General features: G+C 38.9%; 3 protein-coding genes and 1 long non-coding RNA gene across 9 annotated transcripts; 3 read left to right on the top strand and 1 right to left on the bottom strand.

The window, feature by feature from the left end:
• Positions 1-558: 558 nt before the first annotated feature.
• Positions 559-3,357, top strand: odr4 (odr-4 GPCR localization factor homolog). The gene is made up of 13 exons (XM_049746712.1): positions 559-662; positions 964-1,080; positions 1,163-1,255; positions 1,354-1,460; positions 1,529-1,565; positions 1,722-1,865; positions 1,945-2,040; positions 2,162-2,209; positions 2,351-2,473; positions 2,540-2,654; positions 2,746-2,949; positions 3,038-3,091; positions 3,247-3,357. The coding sequence occupies exons 1-13, from the start codon at positions 564-566 to the stop codon at positions 3,315-3,317; spliced, it is 1,308 nt and encodes a 435-aa protein (XP_049602669.1). The 5' UTR covers positions 559-563; the 3' UTR covers positions 3,318-3,357.
• On the bottom strand, positions 573-21,464 carry LOC125984658 (uncharacterized). Of its 5 annotated transcripts, XR_007487023.2 has the most exons (8): positions 21,215-21,464; positions 13,921-14,058; positions 8,852-8,937; positions 7,506-7,571; positions 7,216-7,390; positions 6,649-6,762; positions 1,104-2,434; positions 573-703 (listed from the first exon to the last, which is right to left on the bottom strand). It is a non-coding gene; the product is annotated as an uncharacterized lncRNA (long non-coding RNA). The 5 variants fall into 5 exon arrangements; XR_011085590.1 differs by lacking the exon at positions 21,215-21,464 and having other exon boundaries at positions 7,216-7,358; positions 13,921-14,057; XR_011085591.1 differs by lacking the exons at positions 7,506-7,571; positions 21,215-21,464 and having other exon boundaries at positions 7,216-7,358; positions 13,921-14,057.
• dpydb (dihydropyrimidine dehydrogenase b) lies at positions 3,719-12,302 on the top strand. The gene is made up of 25 exons (XM_049746709.1): positions 3,719-3,890; positions 5,092-5,202; positions 5,289-5,371; positions 5,455-5,542; positions 5,638-5,799; positions 5,915-6,111; positions 6,350-6,431; positions 6,652-6,739; positions 7,064-7,171; positions 7,235-7,404; positions 7,469-7,679; positions 7,764-7,948; positions 8,131-8,346; positions 8,465-8,629; positions 8,725-8,793; positions 8,864-8,947; positions 9,013-9,133; positions 9,206-9,325; positions 9,850-9,992; positions 10,154-10,208; positions 10,300-10,421; positions 10,509-10,658; positions 10,782-10,844; positions 10,966-11,043; positions 11,543-12,302. Exons 1-25 carry the CDS (start codon positions 3,861-3,863, stop codon positions 11,705-11,707), a joined length of 3,066 nt encoding a protein of 1,021 aa, XP_049602666.1. The 5' UTR covers positions 3,719-3,860; the 3' UTR covers positions 11,708-12,302.
• On the top strand, positions 12,407-20,776 carry LOC125984656 (polypyrimidine tract-binding protein 2). Of its 2 annotated transcripts, none has more exons than XM_049746711.2 (17): positions 12,407-12,516; positions 13,089-13,110; positions 13,189-13,240; positions 13,376-13,539; positions 13,619-13,690; positions 13,803-13,874; positions 13,957-14,115; positions 14,356-14,466; positions 14,732-14,897; positions 15,048-15,125; positions 15,414-15,526; positions 17,261-17,294; positions 18,582-18,674; positions 18,836-18,952; positions 19,060-19,159; positions 19,258-19,335; positions 19,625-20,776. In XM_049746711.2, exons 1-17 carry the CDS (start codon positions 12,509-12,511, stop codon positions 19,752-19,754), a joined length of 1,569 nt encoding a protein of 522 aa, XP_049602668.1. In that variant the 5' UTR covers positions 12,407-12,508; the 3' UTR covers positions 19,755-20,776. The 2 variants fall into 2 exon arrangements, with proteins under 2 accessions (XP_049602668.1, XP_049602667.1); XM_049746710.1 differs by lacking the exon at positions 12,407-12,516 and adding an exon at positions 12,523-12,726.
• Positions 21,465-22,728: the final 1,264 nt, after the last annotated feature.

Genomic DNA, 22,728 nt, shown 5'->3' with positions numbered 1-22,728 from the left:
GAACAAAGTTTTATTTTGTCGTAGTGTGAGTTTTTATTTTGACGACTAAAACGGAAACAAATGATTGCAGTAATGTAACAAAAATTACTTGCTACGTCAGAGGCATGCGACGGAAGTCTCACACGCTAAGCATTCTGGTAAACATAGTTTTTATTTATTTCGATGAGCCACCGCAAACTGTCACAAGTAGTTACCCCGGTAGTCAAATCCCAGCATTTCGATTGATAATTCTGTGAGCGTCTTTCTGCAGGTATCTACCACACTGTATATTGAATGATCATTGTCGATTCTGTATTTCACTACGTTAAATTCTAAGATCAGGTGGAAAATCTGTCGTTCGCTAAAATTACTTTATTGTTGTTTGCTTGTTGATTTAATATATATACTACATACTACAGTACCATAAAGCTGTTTGTGAATTGTATTGTGCATGACACATTGTTAGATTCAAAGTGCTGAATGCCTTCTTGTTTGTTTTCTGTTATGCCACGTCTCCATTGCATTCCAGCCGCACATATGAGATGTATTGTATTTTAAAATGTATGTGTTAATGTACAGGCAAGATGGGCCGTGGTTACATCGTAGACGACGCAGTGGAGGTATATCTGTCCAAATTATGTGCTCAACAATCGGATGATGTCACTGGCCTAGTCATTGGGCAGGTAAGTCAACATCTGTTGGAGGTGGCTTGACCTGCAATAAACTAAAAACAAAAGGCTGGCATCTACTAACTGTAGTTACTGATCATAAATGTCTATTTCACTCTAAAGAATAGAAAAAGAGAATGGTTGAATATAAAGCAAATAATCTATGTATAATTAGTATGTATTATCTTACTCTGGATTTCATGATATTTACAATAGTTTTACACCATAATATGGAAAAAAAATATGACTCGCTCTATATTGCATTAGCACAATTGTGAAATTAAGCCCTAATGCCCTTGATTACGTTACGTTTCAGAACTCTACGCAGAGGGATTTTGTTGTCATGGCATGTCAAACACCACCAAAAGATGAACCTCTTGTTGATGCAGGAAAGTCTCTAGACAAGGAATGGATCAGTGAACATGCTCGACAGGTAGGAACCATAAAGAAACTCACGTGCGATGGGACACCAGATGTTTTCACCACTGATGATCTGCATCGGTTTGTTTGTGCAGGTTTCCAGAATGTTGCCAGGAGGCTTGTCTGTGTTAGGAGTGTTTATCATTACTGATGCCGATGCAAAAGAAACACTAGCCACACTTCGTCAGGTGAGGTTCACTTAGATTGTCAAAGCATAGAACTGGCCATAAACATCCTCTTATTTATTATTAGCTATTATTCCCCATCTTTGTGTGTTTGCGTGAAGCTGGTGTTTGCAGTGCAGCGTCTGATATCATCTGAAATACTGTGGAAAGCTGATGATGATGAAGTCACCGACTGCGTCACACTGCACGTCAGCCCCAAGTCTCGAAAGTATCCTGCATTTACTTACAATTACTGCATAGAATTACTTGTTGTATATCTTTACTCTGTTATATCAGAATTAGCTGCAGAACATTTGATATAAAAGATCCCAAGGTGAGTTCTCAGTCAGTTTCTCTTTGCAGCTATTAGTAATTTTGGGTGGTAGTTTAACATTTAAAGGGGAAGTGAATTTACTGTGGATTTACTTTTGTGAAAATGTGGCTTAAAGTGCAAATTACCTTTCTATGGAACTCATTGATTTCTTTCCAGAGTTTGGCCAAGCCTGCTGATTGGAAATATCAGTCAGGCGTATATTCATCCTGGTCCACAATAAGTTGTTGTGTAAATGTGGACTTATGTGTTCCGCTACCGGAAAACACGACCTGTTCAAAGAGCATAGATAAGTGTCTTAAGGTACGTGTAGTGACACTAAATCAGTCATCCACAAAGTAGAATGTTTACAGATTTATTCTAAGTACTTTCTATGTTTTAGGAGGGACTGAACGTCTGGACGAACCAGATTGAGAATGCAGTCTGTTTGATTGATGGCGTACAGCTGCCTGAAGATGCAGAACTTACAACGGGACAGGTTAATATAAATTAATATCATATAAAGTTTTTGACTTTTACACCAAGACACACATTCAGTGCATACAAAGATAGGTCTGGGGAATAAAATTCTAAGATTGTATTTGATACACATTTTGCAGAAGAGGAATGTGAGACACACGCTCACTGCTCAGCTGCTCGTCACTTCGGTAAGTTGCAACCACATTGTAACATTATGCAATTACTCTGTAATGAATTAAAAGTTATGTTGTACCATACTTGGTCTTGATGTCCATGATATGCAAAAGGTTCCTCGACAGTTTGGTAGATGTCATCTTTCTGTATGGCAGGAACAACAGGACAGTTCAAGAGATGTGGTCCAGCAGTGTGGCGGCTGCTTGTCAATCAGCGGAGCCATCCATAGTCGAGCTTACCTACACAACAATAAACCAAAAGCCAAACTGGCTGAGAAGGTAGCTTTTAACATGGTAGATGTTTGTAGGAAACATTTTGTCTTCAAATATCCAATATTCATATAGATGCTGAAGAGAGATGTGGTTTCTACCATGGTCACGAGAGTTCAGATGCAGCTTGATGAGTTTGTGGCTACAGAAAATGAGAGCAAAGGAATCAGCGGAGACAAGCAAGGGACAGGTACTTAGACCGTGGACGCTCGTTTCAATTCTTAAGAACCATTCCAGGCTTGTTTGTATGGAAATTAATACTAATTGCTCGTGTCTTTTAGAGCGATTCTGCCTCCCTCATCGTGTCTTTTGTCCTGCAAAAGTTAGTGGGACTCTAAGCGTGTCTGACTACAAGTTCAATGACGAGGACCCGTCTGAGGTCATTGACAGGTTGAAAGAAATGTTGGACATCGAAATAACTGATCAAAACTTGGATTCCAAGCAGGAAATTGCTGCTGAAATCATAGAAAGTGAAGAACTCGAAGGTGATTTGTTTTTTTTTTTTATGAAGTCAAATTTTGTGGTTCTAAATGTGTTTTTCTTAGCAACATTGCACTTGTGTTATGTTTTTAGATTCTACCGTAGAAATTGTTGAAGTGCAAGAACCCAAGAGAAACAACTACATAGGTGAACTACAGCAACATTTCCTTGCATCACTTTGTTGTTAAAGCTGCTTTCGTATTAACCACTGTACTTTAGAAATTCTGAATTCTAGTTTCAAATGTCAACCATTGCACATCACTATGGCGTTACTGCACTGTTTTGATTCTGCTCTTTTTTAGGTGTTGCCATGGCCGCTGTTGTCGCCCTACTCGCCTCTGCTGCTTCAATGCTCTACCTCAATGACATTTGACATGCATACCAAAAAATAAAATTGTCAAATCCAGATTAAATCATTTCTGTATCAGACTTTTGTAATATGTTTTTAGACGCACATAAAGACTAATTGCCAAAAAAATGAAACTGTCTTATTTTTTCTGTTTAAAAATGAATATAAGCAGCTCTAAATTGATATTGCTCATGATTGAAAAAAATTTGCACGCCATTATCAAACATTACAACTGGCCGTCAGAGTGAGTTAAAAAACATGGTAAAATATATATGATAAAGATCTCAGGAGAGGAGTTTGGAACCGACGCTCTGTTATATGGTTATTGTTTAATCTTTCCAGAGTGTTGTTTGAATCTAACCCCTGCTCAGCAGTGCTAAACTTTGAGCACTGGAGCCTCCAATAAGCTCCACCCACTAGTTTAAATTCCCAAGTGGAGTAGAAGAGGCTTCAAATGACTGTTGTTTAAGAAGAAGCTGGTAGAGTTTAGAGAGCTCTCTGATTTGTAGAAGCAGCTTGAAACTACAGAAAATTTTTGCTGCTGCTGAAACAGAGAAAAGAGGTGTCATGCTAAGTAAAGATCTTCCAGATATTGAGGTAACGACTTGTGTTTTCTCTCTGTACAACTTGGCACAAGAATGGAGCAAATACTTCTGTTGGTGCTCACTCTACTACAAAATGTAAATTCATTGTCCATCTAAAAAATTGTGATTTTTTTTTTTTATTTTGCACGCATTTGGGTCAAATACTTTAGACAAGAATGTGTTTTGCTAAGATTGTTACATAACAATCATAGGAAGTCACGAAGTTTTGAGGAACGCACTGAGTGTAGCTTGACCTCATCTAAACCCGTCAGTGCAATATGCCATAAGATATTTTTTGAAGTTGCAGCCGCATTCTATTTCATAATTCGACAAAGATTACAAATCCAGGTCCACAAAGTAAAAACCCTGACACAGTTTGGCTTTAGTGTTTAACTTGCAAGTAAACAAGATTGTTTATTTGGGGGGGGGATGGCATTCGGGTGAGCAGCCTTCAAAAATGTTTTCTTACACTTTCTGCTTAGTGTCAAGGTCGTCTTACTTTAGATTATTCTTGTTTTGTTTCTAACTGAAATAATATCCTCAGCTATTTGCCTAATCAATTTTATGAGAAAGCCTTGAGTAGCTGTTTTTTTCTAAATCACTAATATAATTGATTAATTTGACTGTGTTTAAAAGTTAAAGCATTTGAACATTGTTTCTGTATTTTTCTGAGAAAAATGTTTGGACACCTCTGATTTACTAAGTACTTAATTAACAACATGACTATGTGAAAATACATTTGCAAAATACATTTATGCCAGTACAACTGAACAAAAAATTGCATAATAATCTCCTAATCTAAATTGATTAAAATGATTGCAGGGGGTTTTCTCTTACGATATTCACTTGTGTCAGAATGGCTCTTTTAGTTGCAGATAAAAACGATATGTCACTCATTACTTTTTTTTTTGTGTGGATATCCTCAACTGGTCACAAAACCACAGTGCAATGACCTGATAGTATCTTATCTACTCGACCCCAACCATTCAAACAAGCAAACTTCCCAGAATGTTCCATAAAGTCAGTGCTTTGCCATGAAGAGAGATAACAGGTATGTTAGCAAAAAAAACATGCAAAAATAAAATGTTATATAAATGTTGAAAGGCGCAAGGGGGAAAAACAAGAATGTGTAAAATAAACATCTCATAAACTCATGACAATTATTTCCCTTTGACTGATTGACATGTATTTTTTTTTTTTTTTTTTTTTTTTAGAGCATCTTGGCTCTGAATCCAAGGGTCAAGACTCATACTCAGATCATGTCCACGGCGAACAAGAAGAAAGAAAAGAAACACTGGAAACGTAATCCTGACAGAAGCTGCAATGTATGTGTTTGACTTTAATGTGAACAACTCTAAAAGCATTTCCCTTAATTCCTCAATAATATATATTTTTTCATTTCTTTTCTCAGTCCTGTGCTAAGTTAGAGAACAACTTTGACGATATAAAACACACAACCCTGAGTGAGCGTGGAGCTCTTCGAGAAGCTCTAAGGTGAGAATCGAATAAGTCCTATTATTCACCACAAATTACAAAAGACATTAATAAATGTGCCAATTATGTCAATTTTTTATTAGGTGCCTCAAATGTGTGGATGCTCCTTGTCAGAAAAGCTGTCCCACTAACTTGGACATCAAGTCATTTATTACAAGTATCTCTAATAAGGTACTGTACACACTCAGGGTTGCACTCAGATAATTGTGAAGATTTTTTTTTTTTTTTTTTTAATGTGTGTGTTTACTGTATGTCCTACATGTCAGAACTACTATGGAGCAGCACGGGCCATCCTGTCTGACAACCCTCTTGGTCTAACCTGTGGAATGGTCTGTCCCACATCAGAGCTGTGTGTTGGGGGCTGCAACCTGTATGCTTCTGAAGAAGGTCCCATTAACATCGGAGGGTTGCAGCAATTTGCTACCGAGGTAAAAAGTTGCAAACAAAAAAAATACTATTTAGATGCACTCCGCCATCCAAGTGCAAATAAGCAGCATGGATTTGGAGGAAAGCCTAATATGTGATATATGCGTATCTTCACAGGTGTTTAGTAAGATGGGCATCCCTCAGATCCGAAATCCTGAGCTACCACCACCCGATGAGATGCCGCAGTCTTACCATGCACCGATTGCTCTTATTGGCTGCGGCCCCGCTTCCATTAGCTGTGCCTCTTTTCTCGGCCGCCTCGGATATGATCAAATTACCATATTTGAGAAACAGAAATACACTGGAGGGCTAAGGTATTGATATTCGGAGAAAAGTAAATTACACATCTTCAGTACTGCATAAAACTAGTGTCTCAATTAAAACCTAAAACTTATTGTTATTAAGGTTTAGTTTTTCTATTCTGGCTAGTATTCATACTTTGGCATGTGTGAGGCATATTTACATACAGCACACATTTTGAGAAAAATAAATTACATGAAGCCTATCAACAACATCATGGAAAAACAAAATGACCTTTGTCCTCTCATGCAGCACAGCAGAAATCCCCCAATTCCGTCTCCCATATGAGGTTGTCCAATTTGAAATAGACTTGATGAAGGACCTTGGAATCAAGGTATGATCTCTGATAACTTTACTATGTTCTTAAGCATGTACAGTAAAGATACCTCCACCATCATACAGCCACCAAAAATAACATTTTGGAAAATTTTTGAGAAAATATTCTGCCACGCAAAATAGAAATGTGATATAATAGGTTTTAAAACATATATATTACTGTTTGTATAGTATTTTAAGTCCTTCCTTAAGAAATCTTGCTTTGTAATCCTTACCAGGTCGTATGTGAGAAGGGTCTTGGTATGAATGGAATGACTCTGACTTCTCTGAAAGAAGATGGATTCAAAGCAATCTTCATTGGAATTGGTGAGTCCTCTTCAACGAGAAATCTATTTTTCAATGGGGAAATTAAGTTAGGTAATGCTTTGTAAAGCAAGAAATATTTAATAACTTGAACTTGAAAAAAAAAAGCAAAATAATGAAAATAAAACTGTACAGCGTATTATCCCGGGATGGCAAAATTATTAAATTTATAAGAATATGACATTTTTACTTTGATAATAACTACAGTAACAATTTTAATAATTTATATAATTAAACTTTAAAATTTCCAATTATTTCAACAACTGTGCAGATGGCTTTGTAAGACAATGAAACTTTTTAAAAGTATTTTTTTTTGTGTAATTTTAGGTCTACCTCAGGCCAACAGAGCACAAATCTTTCAGGGTTTATCCATGGATCAAGGCTTCTTCACATCCAAAGATTTTCTGCCCATGGTGGCCACAGCAAGCAAAAAAGGTTTAGCCGTACGCACACATGTAAACGTGTACACACTTACTCACCATCTCTCTCGCTCTCCAGGGATGTGCCAGTGTCGCTCCAACCTCCCCGAGTTACGAGGAGTGGTGATTGTTCTGGGTTCCGGCGACACTGCTTTCGACTGTGCAACCTCTGCCCTCCGCTGCGGAGCCAGGAAAGTGTTTGTCTGTTTCAGGAAGGGATTCACCAACATCAGGGCTGTTCCCGAGGAGGTACGGGTGTGCATGGACAAATGGATGTGGATAAGCAGAGTGATTAATGTCGCTTTTTGGTCAGATGGAGTTGGCTAAAGAGGAGAAATGCGAGTTCCTACCCTTCCTCTCTCCCAGAGAGGTCATTATGAAGAATGGCCACGTCGCCGGATTACAGTTTTGTCGTACTGAGGAGGCCGAGGATGGAAATTGGTTGGAAGATGAGGACCAAGTTGTACGGTTGAAGGCAGATTACATCATCAGCGCTTTTGGTTCCATGCTCAGTGAGCCGGCAGGTAATCAGACGGATGGAGGGGGTCATTTTTTTGATGATCCACTAAACTGACCCTTTGTTTGTTGCATGTTTATTCTTTATGCAGTGAGTGAAGCTATGTCTCCAGTCAAGATGACTCGTTGGGGTACTCCCGAGATCAACTCTGAAACCATGCAAACGAGTGAGCCCTGGGTGTTTGCAGGGGGAGACATTGCTGGACTGGCAAACACCACAGTGGAATCAGTCAATGATGGCAAACAAGCCTCATGGCATATTCATAGATACATACAGGTAGTGAACCACTGTCTTTTTGTCTAACCCTAAAATTTAAATTGTATTTAAATTAATCAGAGAAAAAAATATTAAAAGAAAACAACTTCATTAGAGTAAAGAGCAAGTTATAAAACTATGGGTTAGTATAATGAGATATTCATTATATAGAGTATTTTTATAATCCTGTTTTCATTCTGCAGTCCCTCTATGGCCAGACAGTGGATAAAATTCCAAAGATGCCATTATTCTACAGTGCTATTGATCAGGTGGACATCAGTGTGGATGTTTGCGGAATAAAGTTTCCCAACCCATTCGGCTTGGCCTCTGCCCCGCCCACCACCAGCGCAGCCATGATCCGAAGAGCGTTCGAACAAGGATGGGGTTTTGCGTTAACCAAGACCTTTGGATTGGATAAAGTAAGTGCATACTTGTTTCAAAATGCCGAATTGTGTATATATACGTAATAAACCTAGATCTTTTGCAGTGAGTTGATTATATAATTAATAGCCGGATTATTTTCTTCTGTCTCTGCAGGACCTGGTTACTAATGTTTCTCCCCGTATTGTACGTGGCACCACTTCTGGTCATGTCTTTGGACCAGGTCAGGGATCATTCCTCAACATCGAGCTGATTAGTGAAAAGACAGCAGCCTACTGGTGTCAATCAGTTTCTGAGCTTAAGCAAGACTTTCCAAATAATGCAAGTTTTCATCATATTTTAATTTGGGGTTTTATACTTCTCCATTGCAATTAATTATGGAAAAATATGCTTTTTTTTCTTCTTCTGCCAATCAGGTTGTGATCTCCAGCATCATGTGCGGTTACAACAAGGAAGACTGGACAGAGCTAGCTCAGATGGCCGTGGTACGTATTATACATCGTTTTTCAGATATGTTGTTTTGAAGATAAAATTGACATGTACCTCTCCTTTCAGAAATCAGGTGCTGATGCTTTGGAGTTGAACCTGTCCTGTCCTCATGGGATGGGAGAGAGAGGCATGGGGTTGGCCTGTGGGCAGGTACACTCACTCATTCATTCATTCATTTTGAAAGCGTTAGTCATTTATAGTTTATTACACATTAGGACCCTGTGCTGGTGCGTAACATTTGTCGCTGGGTGCGAGCTGCTTCTTCCATCCCGTTCTTTGCCAAACTGACACCAAATGTTACCAACATTGTCGATATTGCTAAGGCTGCCTATGAAGGTATGCATATATTTTCCTACTCCAATGTACTTCTTGTATGACTCCATAACCTAAAATAAATGTGTAATTCAGGTGGGGCAGATGGCGTTACAGCCACAAATACAGTTTCGGGTATGATGGGACTGAAGGCAGATGGTTCACCCTGGCCAGGTGTTGGAGCTGCTAAACGTACCACATATGGAGGGGTGTCAGGTAAAAACACATATCAACAAACGTGCCACATCTTTTAGTTTGCAGTTTCTCGTAAATGCACTGGAGACATTTTTAACAAAGCAATTCCAAAAACCCATCTTGAATTCATGAGTCAAGCCAAAGTTGAATGAACACAATTAAGTTGAGAAATCAAATTTAGCCAGTTACAACATTGGATCAGTCTCAAATTTCCGGATCCACATCCTACCGTATTTTCCGCACTATAAGGCGCACCGGATTATAAGGCGCACCTTCAATGAATGGCCAATTTTAAAACTTTGTCCATATATAAGGCGCACTGGATTATAAGGCGCACTGTCGGCTTTTGAGAAAGTTGGAGGTTTTTAGTTGCGCCTTATAGTGCGGAAAATACGGTAATTAAAATGTAATTCATCATTGGACCATAAAGCTAAACATTCACTTTTGAGTTAATTTTTTTACTTTTTGGGGTATGGGTGAATAAAAATGAATAGAAATTTATGAATCACTGCCACATGAATGGATTTGTATGATCATTTGTGCAGGCAATGCCATCAGACCAATTGCTCTCCGAGCTGTATCCGCCATCGCCAGGGCAATTCCCGGTTTTCCAATTTTGGCCACTGGGGGAATTGACTCAGCAGAAACCGGTTTACAGTTTCTTCATACTGGTGCCTCAGTGCTACAGGTGACAATATCATGACATGTTATTGTGCTAATTTATTATTTGCTGGTTGGTCAGAATAAGTCACATGGTTTTACTACCTTACAGTTCGGCACATAATGTCCATTTCAATTTAATAGCATCTTTTTTATATGGTTTGTTTGACTAAAAAAGTGTACACACAGGTGTGCAGTGCTGTTCAGAACCAAGACTTCACTTTGATTGAGGACTACTGTGTGGGTATGAAATAATATTTTTTGTATTTGCACCGTGTTAATAAATTTGCTATGATTTGTGAACTCATCATGTTGAGCGTTTTGTGTATGCATAGGTTTGAAGACCTTGCTCTACTTAAAGAGCCTTGAGCTGAAGGACTGGGAGGGACAGTCTCCTCCAACAGAGAGACATCAGAAAGGAAAACCCATTCCGAGACTGGAAGACCTCGTCGGACAGGTATATTAACTCTGGTGACTTTAAAATGATAAGATTGCTAGAAATTGATTTGATTGAATTGATTGAAACGAGAAAATGCTTGTGTAGAGTCTCCCAAGTTTTGGACCATACCTTCAGAAGAGGACAGAGGCCATTGCACAATATAAAAAACATCTCAGAGAAGCTGAGGGTGCTGATGTGATGGAAGCCACCGCATCCAAAATAAACACGCCTAAAAAAACTGTTCCAGCTGTCAAGGTATTGTGCGTGCATGCAAAATTTTAGTTTGATATGGTTTGTTCTTTTGAAATGCAAAAACAAAACTCCACATAAATGCATGTTTATTTCATTAATATTTCTTTTCTGGCTCTTTGTTTGCAGGATGTGATAGCAAGAGCGTTGCGCTACATCGGAGCCTATCAAGATCTTAACAACATGGAGCAGGTATTTATTGATGTTGCATTTACTTCTACAGGTAGTGCTCGTATTACATTTAGCGAAAATTAAAACTATTCATTTTAAAATGTTGGTCTCATTATGATATTTCATTTGTCCTACTCATCAGGTTCAGGCTCTGATTGATGAGGAGATGTGTATCAACTGTGGGAAATGTTACATGACCTGCAACGACTCTGGTTATCAGGTATATACAATCAATTCACACAGAACTCAACTATGAGATGACGTGTTAACCAGTGAAGATAAGCAGTACAATTTTTTTTAAAATAAATTTATATATTTTTATTGTTATCCTGCTTCCCCCTACCTTTAACATGTAGCTGAAGCGGGCAGCACAGTCTAACACTCAGAGGATCTTAGTTTGAACTTCGGCCCAAAAACTTTTCATTGTTTTCTTGTACTCTGGTTTCCTCTCACGTTTTAAATCATGCTTGGTAAATTAATTGAAGACTCACAGCAAGCAAGGGCGAGTGACTGGCAACGGGTTCAGGGTACATGCCATCTATACCGTGACATGCTCTAGCTAACCTTTGACCCTCAACAGAGTAGACAGTCAAAAATTGATTGATGTACTTAACGCTGGCTTGGCAGATTTGAAAGAATTAGTGTCTCTGTTTATCTTGCCTCTTTTCACATAGGATGCCGTTTGTGTCTTAATGGCATTTTGCTTCTTGTCTCTACAGGCTATAACGTTTGACCCAGAGACCCATCTTCCATTTGTGACTGACAGCTGTACTGGATGTACTCTATGCCTGAGTGTCTGTCCAATCATAGACTGCATCAAGATGGTTAACAGGACAACACCATATCAACCCAAGAGAGGTGTGCCAATTAATCCAGTCTGCTGAAACAAAAGTCATACAAAACTTCAGCCTATCTGGTTTTTAACACATGGATGAAATCTGTCACAAGATCTGGATTTGCTCATATTTGATTGTGCTATTCTTCATGAAACCAATTCTGTTCCCTTTTGATCATCAGACTTGGACAATACAGTATGTACTTCTTTTGCGCGTTCCATGATGTTGTTTTATTCTAAGCAGCATCCTGAAACATCCATTTTTAACTGCCAACTTTTATTGTCTTTTTATTGTCGGGTAAAACTATGACCTATGGAAGTCATGCGATGGTTGCATATTCATCCTGTACTGTAGCTTGTAGTTTTTAGCCTGCAGTTTGAGACACCTCATTACATGACCGCACTGAGCAAAATCTCATAACATACATTTTGAGAAATTTACATGCACTAACTGACTGTGATTGGTATTTTGTGGGCCAAGTAATCATTTGTGTAATTATCAACATTGGTAGTGATGATAGTTTTAAAAAACTAACAATCTGAAATGATGAGAATGTACAATTATTTTGTATTTATATTGTTTTAAATAGACAATATACAGCAGCCAGAGTTTCCTTCGGGATCAATAAAATATCTACTTTCAATGGTTGAGTGAGTTATTCCACTACTGTATAATACACATGTTACAGAGGGCAGATACTGTATATGCAAAAAATTATGTCACCCTCCAATACAAAAGGTGGCGATACTGAGCCCTCTGTCCTGTTGATTAGACGACGCCCATTTTGCTTCCACTGATTCGGGCGTTGTGTTTGACGTACGTTCACGCAGAAGAGGACAAAGAGCTGCAATGGATGGGTAAAATGTCCTCAATTGTGGACGTAAACGTCTAAACGCTCGCTTCTTAGTAATGCATGAGCTCCATCTAAAGAGATGCAAAACTGTGTTCTTGATTTTAGACGTGCTAACTGTTAGTTGAGCTGTAAAACCCGACATTGTACTGTTGCAGGACCTTGTGACAGCTAGCTAAACTAAAAGTCCAAACATGAACTGGACTGGTTTTATGAGGTATTACTTGTGATTTTATTTATAGAACGATATTGTAATAAACTGTAACAAACTCAACACTGATGCTTAACACTACGTTTTATTAGAAATTTGCTATTAATTTCAGTGTTAGCAGCGGTAGTCGCAGGCTTACAGAAGGTGTAGCGGAGGGCGTAACTTTATGGGATATTATTTTTATTTAGTCGAAATTATTACAATTGCAAACTACCAACATTGTTATTGATAACCAATAGAAGCGTGTCGCTAGCTTGAAATTAATGTACGGATAGAATGTAAAACGTGAAGTACTTATAACATTGTTATTATTGTTATTTCGGTTATTTAACTACTTTTTTTTTCCTTATCTATGCACTCTTCAACAGTGATGTTGCGGTTGGTGTGAAGGCAAGCATTCTTATTTTGTATTCATATTGATAAAATCCTTGCGGGTATCTTCACTTGTTTTTCTGATCATTTTTCCAGAGAGGCTCAGATGAGCTCAGTATGTACGCTAGCAACCCTAGCTCTATGGCAGGTAAGAAAAGCATTTGTTTTCTTGTTAAATTTAAAGCTAACATAACGTGTAGTCGACTAGTGCAGTTAAGAATTGTTTGCACTGTTGTGTATTCCTACTTTTGGGTAAAATGCTTGCATATGTGTGTTGTTGCAGCAAATGGCAGTGACACTAAGAAACAACGTCTGGATGAGTCACCTCCATCGAGAGTTCTTCACATCAGAAAACTTCCCAATGAAGTATCCGAGACAGAAGTCATTGCACTGGGTCTTCCCTTTGGAAAAGTGACCAATATACTGATGCTAAAGGGCAAAAACCAGGTTTGAACCATAACATGTTTTCCCCCTGTTATTGTCAAGTAAAATGAATTTATTTGTGATGTACTGATTTTTCTTCAAGGCATTTCTGGAGCTCAGTACAGCAGAAGCTGCCATTACAATGGTGAACTACTACGCAGCTGTTACACCACAGGTTTGAAATACATCCATGTGAATTACTGTCACACTTAACACAATTAATATCTTCCATTTTTGCTTAGCCATAATGTAAATGTATTTTATAATCTCCGAATTGTTTTCTTTAGGTCAGAAACAGTCCCGTTTTCATCCAGTACTCTAACCATAAGGAACTAAAAACAGATTCTGCGCTAAACCAGGTATTCACATTGTTCAAAAAATAAAATAGCTCTCAGCATTACCAACCTTAATCTGATGTTGGATTTCCTCATGTTCTCCCAGAGAGCCCAGGCAGTGCTGCAAGCGGTCTCAGCAGTTCAAGATGGAAGTTCTCCATCATCTGACCATGGAGTTCTGGACCTTGCTCCACCTCCCAGTCCTGTTCTGCGTATTATAATAGACAACATGTTTTATCCCGTGACTCTCGATGTTTTACAACAGGTATTACATTTTGAACAGAGTATCCCATGCACATTGCAGGCTTGATTCTCTCAGTAATAAAGAGGGGAACAGTAAAATATGAAAACATGTTTTTTTCCTGATAATTCTGGTTGTATCATCATAATTCATCTTTTGACACTCAATTGTTGGTCTTTTGCTGATAGTTTGTTGATTGTTCATAGATTTTTAACTAGACTGAAGAGACTAAATTCCTTGTGTTGTTTTAAAAATAATTTTCAGATATTCAGTAAGTTTGGGACTGTGATGAAGATAATTACGTTCACCAAGAACAACCAATTTCAAGCACTCCTGCAGTTCAGTGATCCTGTCAACGCCCAGCAGGCTAAACTGGTAGGTCTTATTTTATATGTCAAAGCTTGTGGCCAAGAGCACAGGATAATGACAAACTGTGTCATAATATAAACTTGTGTAAAAAGTTATAATGTAAATATCAAGTTATGTAATCCGTTATCCAAGTTATATGTGTGAAACGTAAATATTTTCTTTTAAAATTAAAAAGTTAATTCGATTTAATCTAACGGACATAGCTCACTTTGATTGCAAGGCCGATTTAACCGTACAGTAAGACAATGCTGTCTCTTGCATTCTTTCACAGTCTCTTGATGGACAGAATATCTATAATTCATGCTGTACTTTGAGGATCGATTTCAGTAAACTGGTCAATCTGAACGTCAAATACAACAATGATAAGAGTCGAGATTACACCCGACCAGATCTACCTACTGGAGATGGAGATTCAAACAAGGATCATTCTTTATTGGGTAATTATAACAACTGCAATTATGTATTTGCTCATCGTATTTACATTTACATGCAAAGTATACTGACAGTGTCTTCTTTTAATGACTACCATCTATGCTTGGTAGTCTGACTGTTTTTGGTACCATTCTAGATTTGTTTTTTTCTTGAAGGTACACCATCTGGAGCGCTAGCGTCGTACTCAAGTGGGGCGGGTTACTCGTCCTCTCTCTCCCTCTCGCAGGGTGCAGGTACTGCGTTCTGTCTATTTTTGTGGTCACTTTTTTGATGATATTTTTACATAGGTCAAATTGTACAGTATTCCTTTCGTGATACAAAATTTGTTCCGTTGCAAAATGTTATCTGCATGTCACTTTTGTATGTTGGTAAATGTTGGGTATGAATACTGTTTGGTTCATGTTTTTCTCCTCTACTTTAAAAAAGACGCTTCACATCTTACTATGACATTGAACATCTGACCATTCAGAGTTTGATGGTGCTGTATGACATGTTCAAGAATATGTTCTGCTTGCTAACAGGAGCCATTAGCCCTTTGAGCGCCGCGGCAGCTGCAGCAGCCGCTGCAGGACGAGTTGCTCTGTCCGGGTCTGGAGTTTCAGGAGTTCTGTTGGCATCCAACCTCAATGAAGAGGTACATTTGGCCATGCACATTATCTTGAGTGCTAATTTTACTCTTAGTGTGGCATCTTTGGTTAAGTACCGTCTTTGGTTAAGTACCGTATTTTTCGAACTATAATACACCAGATTATTTGGCACTGTATCAATAAACGGGACTGTTTTCATACATATGGTACACCGGATTATAAGGCGTATTATTATTTGTGTAAACTATTGGAAGCAGGCTGTCTTTTACTTTTTGGTCCCACTAACTGCGCCTTGTGGTCCGAAAAATACGGTATGTCTAAAATGTGTCTTCTCAGTTTTTAGTATATTTCTGAATATTAAACTAACACAAATGATCATAAAATACAAGACATTATACTATTTCTGAACACGAGCTTTCATGTATTTTGTACTTAGTTTTCTGTTAACTGTCAATTTTCTATTACCCCTCAAATTTGCTACATTGTTATATCTGTAACAACAATCTCTTGTTTGAATTACCTTTCTGTCAGCGACTTTCTTTCTACTATTCCAATCCATCTTTGCTCATCTCCCTATTACGAGCGCCTTTATAGTGGAGTGGTGGTTTTCACATTTGTCCCCATTTGTCAATGTCTTTGTGCAACTGCCAACTGTCTTCATCGCCGCCTAGCGACAAATTGCCACATGGTAGCATCGGTCGCTTTCATAGCAGAGCCTCTAAGGTTGAACGCAAACCGTTCTGATTGTTCAAATTACAATTTAAAGGGATGGTAAAGCGAGACAACGTTGGCACTTATGTGATAGGACTATTAGAAATGATGTCATTACTACAATTCACCTTTGGAAAAAAAGCTCAGAAGAGATTTAATGGTATTTTGGAACAGAAGGGCGGTACACTGACTGATGCTCACTTTTTGGGCGGAGTTTGCTTGATTTGACATCAGCCTGACTATGTCACAGACGGAAGCGATCATAATTTCCCTATTGGAAATCATTGTACAGACTATCACTTAAAAAGCAGCACCAAAATTTACATAGACATTATGTTTTATATGATATATTTACCAATCATTTGATTGTTAGTGTTTTATATTGGAAAACAGAAAATGCTTGTCTTGTGCTTTTTAAGTTGCATTTTTACATATGTCAGAATTGTCACCTGCCAATACCCTGATACTGACTTCGTTATTTATTGCTGCTCCCTTTTGGTTCGATCTGTTCCGCCCATCTTTCATTCATTTACCGTATTTATTTCCTCTTGTTTGTTTCCATGTTCGTTTCCTACACTGATTAATTCATTCAGCAGTGTGTGTGTTTTTTGTGTGTGTGCGTGCGCACGCCTGGGGATTTTTGTGTGTGTGCGTGCGCCTGTTGTGAATCAAGCCAGCACTCATTCACTCCGTTGATGTTCCACTGATGCTGTTTACTGACCTCTGCTTTGGTTTTTGTCCTCCTCTCCTATCTCCTTTCCCTGCCTCCTTTCTTTCCTTCTCTGCTCCTCCCCTTCAACCACATATTGTGTTTATTTGTCCCTGCATCCTTTACGATACGTTCCCCTCCCCATTTTTATTTTTCCATTTTTGTAATGCGGTCTCACCCGACTTGTGCCATTGTCAACATCTCCCCCAAACAATCTTTGCTCCAATCGTCATCATCATGGAAACCATCATCTCCCCTTCGTCCAATGCTGGGTGGTCTGATCTCTACCTTCGTCTCTCCTCTTCTTCCTCCTCTGCTCCTCCTCTTCCTGTCCTCTACTCTGCGGTCTCTCTCTGTAAAGATGGTCACGCCTCAAAGTCTCTTTACCCTCTTCGGTATGTTCAATCTCTACTTTTCAATCTGTTTATCTCTCTCTGTTTATCCAGTTTGCTCTACTTTTTCTTCAGTCATATCGTGGACATACTTGTTTCTCGTAATCTCTCAATAGTGATATACATTTATCTATTACTGCGCTCTCAATATTAGAAGATTAGCAAGTGGTCTGGTGGTCTTTATTACCTAATGAGAACAAAACACCCAAATTACACGCGTTGATCAATTATAGTGGGGCACGCACATGTAGATTCAGGGATTTTGGGATTTTTTTTTTGTTTTTCCAGTTGTTTAGGCCACTTAAACCCATTTTTGTGTAAAATAAATATTGGTGGTTTGGCAGCTTTTTTTTTTTTCTTTCTTATATATATAAAAATAATGATTTTATTTTCACCCCAATCAGATTCAATGGCTGTCACTTATTCACACAGCAACTCAACTCAGATATTTTTCTTTTGCATTTGTTTTTATAATATGAACGCTTACATGATTATATTACATTACACTCCAAGTCATTTGGCAAGCAAGGTCTTGGCTTCAATCTTAAGTTGCTACATGGGATGAGTCGTGTGTTGGTTCTCATTACAAGAAAAGATTCATTGATCACACAGACCACCGCATTCAGTTAAGACTTTCCTTTGTCTTTTGGGGGGGGAAAAAAAATGTATGAAATTGCTTTCTCTACTTTTAATTTCTTATCTCCATTCAATACAGTGAAATTGTGAAGTTGGAGCTTCTCCCAAACTGAATGTTCTTACAATCGTAAAGACTGTCAACCAGCCCGTCTTACATTTTTCTCTTCGTAAATTATTGCTGTACGTGTATGTCATTCTGAATTTACTCTCCGAAGTTCCTGTGCAGCTTTTTCTGCTTTAGGTCAGTGCACATCTGTGTTTCTAAAAGGCCGTTTCCGTCTTTCACCATTCATCATATTATATTTCAAAGCTCCTCTTTTTTTTCCATTTTATTTTACACACACACGTGCAAAATAAGTCATAGTTGACAGTCCTAATTAAAAACTACTGTTACACTCAAGTGTTGTATTCAAGTGGCAGTCAAATGGGAAGATCCTGTCCTTTCTGATCCTTTGTCTCTCTAGCACTAACTGAATTCCTTCCATCCTTCACACTTTTATCTACGTCGGCTCCTCCTCTCCTGCTCTGTCTTTTCTGTCCTCATACTCTCTCTCCTACACTTTGTGCTCTCTCTCCCTGTCTGTCTTTCTCTCTCCCTGTCTTGGTCCACCTCTCTCTCTCTCTCTCTCTCTCTTTATGTCTCCATTTGTTTAGGTGTCTATGGTGATGTGCAGCGGGTGAAGATCCTCTACAATAAAAAGGACAGTGCGCTTATACAGTTATCAGATGGCAACCAGGCTCAACTGGGTACGTTTTTATTCTCCAGGCAGTCTTGATATTTCGTCCCCGCTGAGCAATTAATCTGAATTATTTAAAATTACTCATTAAACAGGCCTGAAAGATTGTTAATAATTTGACACATACAATTTTTTTTTTCCTAAAATGTCTGTACTTGTCTTTGTCTATAGCTATGAGCCACCTGAATGGTCAGAAGGTATTTGGTAAAGTGATGCGAGTGACTCTGTCCAAACATCAAACTGTTGCTCTGCCCAGAGAAGGGCTGGATGACCAGCTGCTTACCAAAGGTAAGAGCACAGACACTTGGACCACACATGGTGACACTAACTTCATACTATGTCCCTAGAACCTGGGACAATAGACTTAAAATTATTATTTTTTTTCTTCCCCTCAGATTTTGCTGGATCGCCACTACATCGCTTCAAGAAACCAGGATCCAAAAACTTTCAGAACATCTTTCCCCCTTCTGCAACGCTACATCTCTCCAACATCCGGTAGAGCTCATACACCTACATTTGCTACAAATGCACAGATGAATAAGACCCAATACATTGTTGTGTTCTCCTGTTTACAACGCATCGTCTTTGTCCAGGGACGGCATCGGAGAGGACGACCTGCGTCTCTTATTCTCCAATGGCGGGGGGACGGTCAAGGCCTTCAAGTTCTTCCAGTAAGAAGCCTTTGAATTAATGTGCACTGTCTCTATTTAAATAGCTAAATAAAATCAGTCCAAAAAGGCCATGGACCGCTATATAGAATCCAAAATCTGATTGGTTAATAATCTTGAAAAAATTCATAAATTTATTGTCGTTCCAATTGTACAGGGCCAGCAATCATGTGTGAAGGCCTTGGGAAGTTTACACTGATTATTTTTAATTAATCTATGCAGTGTAAATCCAACCTTAATGTTCCTTGTTTTGATAATAATCACATTTCAATCTGTGTCCATCGTCCTTCAGGGACCGTAAAATGGCCTTGATCCAGATGTCGTCAGTAGAAGAAGCCATCCAGACGCTGATGGATCTTCATAATTATGACATGGGCGGCAATCACCACCTCAAAGTTTCCTTCTCAAAGTCTACCATCTAAACTTGAGCCGATTTGAAAGTGCCGTGTTGAACAAGGAGGTCGCTGTCATTGTACATTATCAAATCCACACAAAGAGCGTCAAATTTAAGATTTCTTCAGTTTTTTGACCAGTAGAAGGCCAGAATGTTGTTAACATTATTAAAAGTCAATACTAGTGATGTTGTGCCTGCCTTGCTAGTGCCGTGCTCCTTCCTAAAGTGTGATCCAACATCACAACAGTTTGAGCCAGGCCTGCAGTCTGAGTAGACTGCCATGCCCTCTTATCCTCCTTTATTTGGGCTTTGAGTCACTTGTCAGTAAACTGTATGATGGACATGTATGTCATATTATAACTTGAACCTCTCAGCCCCCAAGTGATTCTTTCGACACAGTGCTCAACGTTTAGCCAGGTCGGCATTGAAAATGAGTTGGCGTTTTAAAGTCTAGTAAAGTCTTTCTAGCAGGCAGGGCTTGCTGTTAATCTCGTGAACAACCACAAATGAAACTAAAGGGGAATACAGTACATGGGAGTTACATGTATTACATGAATGAAGTTGACATAGATAGTCAACTGTAATGTTTTGTTCAAGTCTTTTTGTAAAACTCTTCTGGATGAGGTTTCATCACGTGTTCATGGTCTTGGTCTCTGGTTTTAGAGGAGACTGTTTAGATCGAAGTACATGTGCCTTTAGTTCGTTTGGATCTAACACTTTTCTTGACTATTTCAGCATTAGTATTTCCCCATACATTACTTAGTTTTTACATTCTGGTTTTATTTTTAAATGACCAACCATTTGTGTTGCAGCTGAAGTCAGCTTTTTTTTTGTCATTTTTTCTAATTGTAGCTCATCTATTTCTGTTGTGCGCATCAAAGTTTTATTTTAGGGTATCCTACCATTTTATACTTATAATTTGTGAAAAAAATCAGATTAGCACATTTATTTTGTCCTATCAACAATTGAATTTAAATTGTGTTGTGTTTTCAGATCACGATGTCTATCCTCTCTGTCTTGGCTGTCAATAAACCTATCTTTGCTCTCCTTCCTCTTTTCCACCACTCTTCTGAGGACTGGCTGAGAGCAAGTCGTTTTATTGCCGTAGCTTTAAATGCAACTGATACGCCCCTCCCTTTCCGGTCGGACATATTTGTAGTTTTTTTAGCCAAGTAGACTCTACTTGCAAATGTTTTGTTTGTCAATAGCAGAAGACTTGTCATACAGACATGCATACACGTAACAAAATAAATCCCTTCACAATACTTATGAACAAGTCTTGTAAACAAGCACTGCAGTCAAGTTAAGCAAGAAGCTAACAAATGCATTTAAAACATTGTGTTCTCTAAGAATAAAACAGCACCTTTGATGCAATTCATCTGATAAAACTACAAGAAGTGAAAACAGAATGCACAGCTCAGCACATGCTTTGAAAATGAGACCATTATAGACACGCAATGATATGAAAGAGTGTCATCTCAAGCTTACCTCTTTACTGTGTCCGTCGTTTCCGTAGGACGAAGGAACTGAACCCTTAATGAAACAAAGTCTTTCGGGAAATCCTTCTCTCTACTGACAAGATTTCTAGGAACACTCGTTTTTGAACAAGCAGGACTTTGCTCACAGATATGGGAACTTCTTCCTGAAAAATGAAATATAACCAGGCACTTCCTTGAGGTTCTGATGCTGGGGGACTTTCATTGGTTAAACACACCTGATTCAAATGATCAGTTTAAATACACACCGGTAGCTCCCCCCCCCCCCCCCCCCCCCTGTCAGCGGATGGCCGAACACATCTCTGCACTTCTCTGATGATCCACAAGAGGGCACCGTAATGATATTGACCACTTCAGCTCGGCATCGGTTTTGCGGCCTCTAACAAACAAACAATAAATAAATCGGGAGGAAATTGCACAATAACTACGTATAGGTCATCAGACAACTGTCGCCTCATGCAGATCAGTGGAGCTGCTTTTCTGCTAGGTGTTTCATTCACCGGATGGATCGCTCTATCTGTTGCATCAAACCAAATAATGACAATCAGTTTTTTGTCAAAGTTCTCTATTACACAAATATACAAAACCACAGTGATGTTTTAATATATCAAACAACAACAAAAAAACTGTGGGTCACAACCACCAAATATAATTTCCTATCATTTCAAACCTTATGTTTTATTAAATGACTTGTTGCCAGGCAGAATTTGGAGAGGCACTCATAATTGTCCTAAAGTTGAATTAGCATATGCCAGCCACACCCACCAGGTTTCCTAAATGGCAAACTCTAGGGTGACAGCAACGCTCCCCCAGGAAGAGTCAGCAGGATCTTAAACAGACACACGAATAGGTGCACACAAACGCACACACATGCACAGCGGGCGGCACAATTAGCACATGGGCCTTTAGGGGCCAAACTTAATCCATGACTTAATATCACCACTATAACCTCACACTTATATAAACCATCAATACAAATGTGTATGTGCAATTCTTTGAGTTCTGTTAGATTGTTATTCTGCCCTTGAGCAGGGCACCAAAACCCCAGCCCTTCCCTTGAACCCTAGAGGGGCAGTGTTTGCTCATTCTGACATCATTTCTTGTACTGTTTACTTGCATGTATGCGATCTGAGTGGTGGGTGGTCAATAAAAATACAGCCAAGTGAAATATGAATGTCCCCTTGTGGGATTCTAATCAGTATAATAAATGAAATTAAAAGTGAATTAAAATGGGATTACACCTGTTGACCTAGTTCTACCCCCCCCCCCCCCCCATCTCCCATTTCCACCAGTAGCCTGCCGCCTCTATGATGACCTCATAGCCCCATCCCCATCCGTGTGTGTGTTCAATGATGCAGATGATCCACTGATCTGTGATTGATGCGGTACTTCCCCTCCCCCTTTTTGCAATACTCCATTTTCCTCTTAGTTCCTCTCAGTCTGTGGTGACGGGGGTGGGGTCAGACGGGTGGGGCCTGAAGTGAAAAATAAAAAAAGAGCATGAAG

The sequence above is a fragment of the Syngnathus scovelli genome, chromosome 17 (assembly GCF_024217435.2).
Source record: "Syngnathus scovelli strain Florida chromosome 17, RoL_Ssco_1.2, whole genome shotgun sequence".
Taxonomy (NCBI): Eukaryota; Metazoa; Chordata; class Actinopteri; order Syngnathiformes; family Syngnathidae; genus Syngnathus; species Syngnathus scovelli.
This window is presented reverse-complemented; position numbering and strand designations above follow the sequence as displayed.

Bases quoted from the DNA above. Each gene is read 5' to 3' on its own strand.
- odr4 (XM_049746712.1), top strand. From the start codon at position 564: ATGGGCCGTGGTTACATCGTAGACGACGCAGTGGAGGTATATCTGTCC. The intron at 1,566-1,721 runs GTGAGTTCTCAG...ATTTCTTTCCAG, and splicing joins TTGATATAAAAGATCCCAAG to AGTTTGGCCAAGCCTGCTGA. The intron at 1,866-1,944 runs GTACGTGTAGTG...TCTATGTTTTAG, and splicing joins GCATAGATAAGTGTCTTAAG to GAGGGACTGAACGTCTGGAC.
- dpydb (XM_049746709.1), top strand. From the start codon at position 3,861: ATGCTAAGTAAAGATCTTCCAGATATTGAG. The intron at 5,543-5,637 runs GTACTGTACACA...CCTACATGTCAG, and splicing joins TTACAAGTATCTCTAATAAG to AACTACTATGGAGCAGCACG. The intron at 8,794-8,863 runs GTACGTATTATA...CTCTCCTTTCAG, and splicing joins AGCTAGCTCAGATGGCCGTG to AAATCAGGTGCTGATGCTTT.
- LOC125984656 (XM_049746710.1), top strand. From the start codon at position 12,704: ATGAACTGGACTGGTTTTATGAG. The intron at 13,691-13,802 runs GTTTGAAATACA...TGTTTTCTTTAG, and splicing joins ACGCAGCTGTTACACCACAG to GTCAGAAACAGTCCCGTTTT. The intron at 17,295-18,581 runs GTATGTTCAATC...CCATTTGTTTAG, and splicing joins AAGTCTCTTTACCCTCTTCG to GTGTCTATGGTGATGTGCAG.